This window comes from Antrostomus carolinensis, unplaced genomic scaffold (genome assembly GCF_000700745.2).
Source record: "Antrostomus carolinensis isolate BGI_N321 unplaced genomic scaffold, ASM70074v2 scaffold30858, whole genome shotgun sequence".
Taxonomy (NCBI): Eukaryota; Metazoa; Chordata; class Aves; order Caprimulgiformes; family Caprimulgidae; genus Antrostomus; species Antrostomus carolinensis.
In genome coordinates this window covers 1043-1435 of record NW_010332823.1, presented here as the reverse complement: position 1 = coordinate 1435, position 393 = coordinate 1043, and the positions used below count along the sequence as shown (strand labels likewise).

General features: G+C 59.8%; 1 protein-coding gene across 1 annotated transcript in view; it reads left to right on the top strand.

Moving 5' to 3' along the window:
* The window catches only part of LOC104529362 (nuclear receptor subfamily 4 group A member 1-like), a gene marked incomplete at its 5' end in the record, with an annotated part of 1538 nt that overhangs the window by 660 nt on the left and 485 nt on the right, over positions 1-393 (top strand). Inside the window, 2 exons of the mRNA XM_029086400.1 lie at positions 1-31; positions 285-393. The exon at positions 1-31 is cut by the window's left edge and continues 190 nt beyond it; the exon at positions 285-393 is cut by the window's right edge and continues 127 nt beyond it. Of these exons, the coding sequence (XP_028942233.1) occupies positions 1-31; positions 285-393 (140 nt within the window). The remainder of the gene's footprint in view (positions 32-284) is intronic.

Below are 393 nucleotides of genomic sequence, written 5' to 3'. Positions count from 1 at the left end.
TCGAGCTCTTCATCCTGCGCCTGGCGTACCGGTGAGGGCTGGCACGGTGTGGCAGGGAGCTCAGGATGGTGGTGATGGTGATGGTGGTGATGGTGGTGGTGGTGATGGTGATGGTGGTGGTAGTGGTGATGGTGGTGATGGTGAAGGTGAAGGTGATGGTGATGGTGGTGGTGGTGGTGATGGTGATGGTGCTGATGGTGCTGATGGTGCTGATGGTGCTGATGGTGGTGATGGTGGTGGTGATGGTGGTGATGGATGAGGATGACACGTGGTTGTACCCACAGCTCCAAGCCAGAGGAAGGGAAACTCATCTTCTGCAACGGGGTGGTTCTCCACCGGCTGCAATGCGTGCGGGGCTTCGGCGAGGGGGTCGGCGCCATCCTCGGGGTCTTC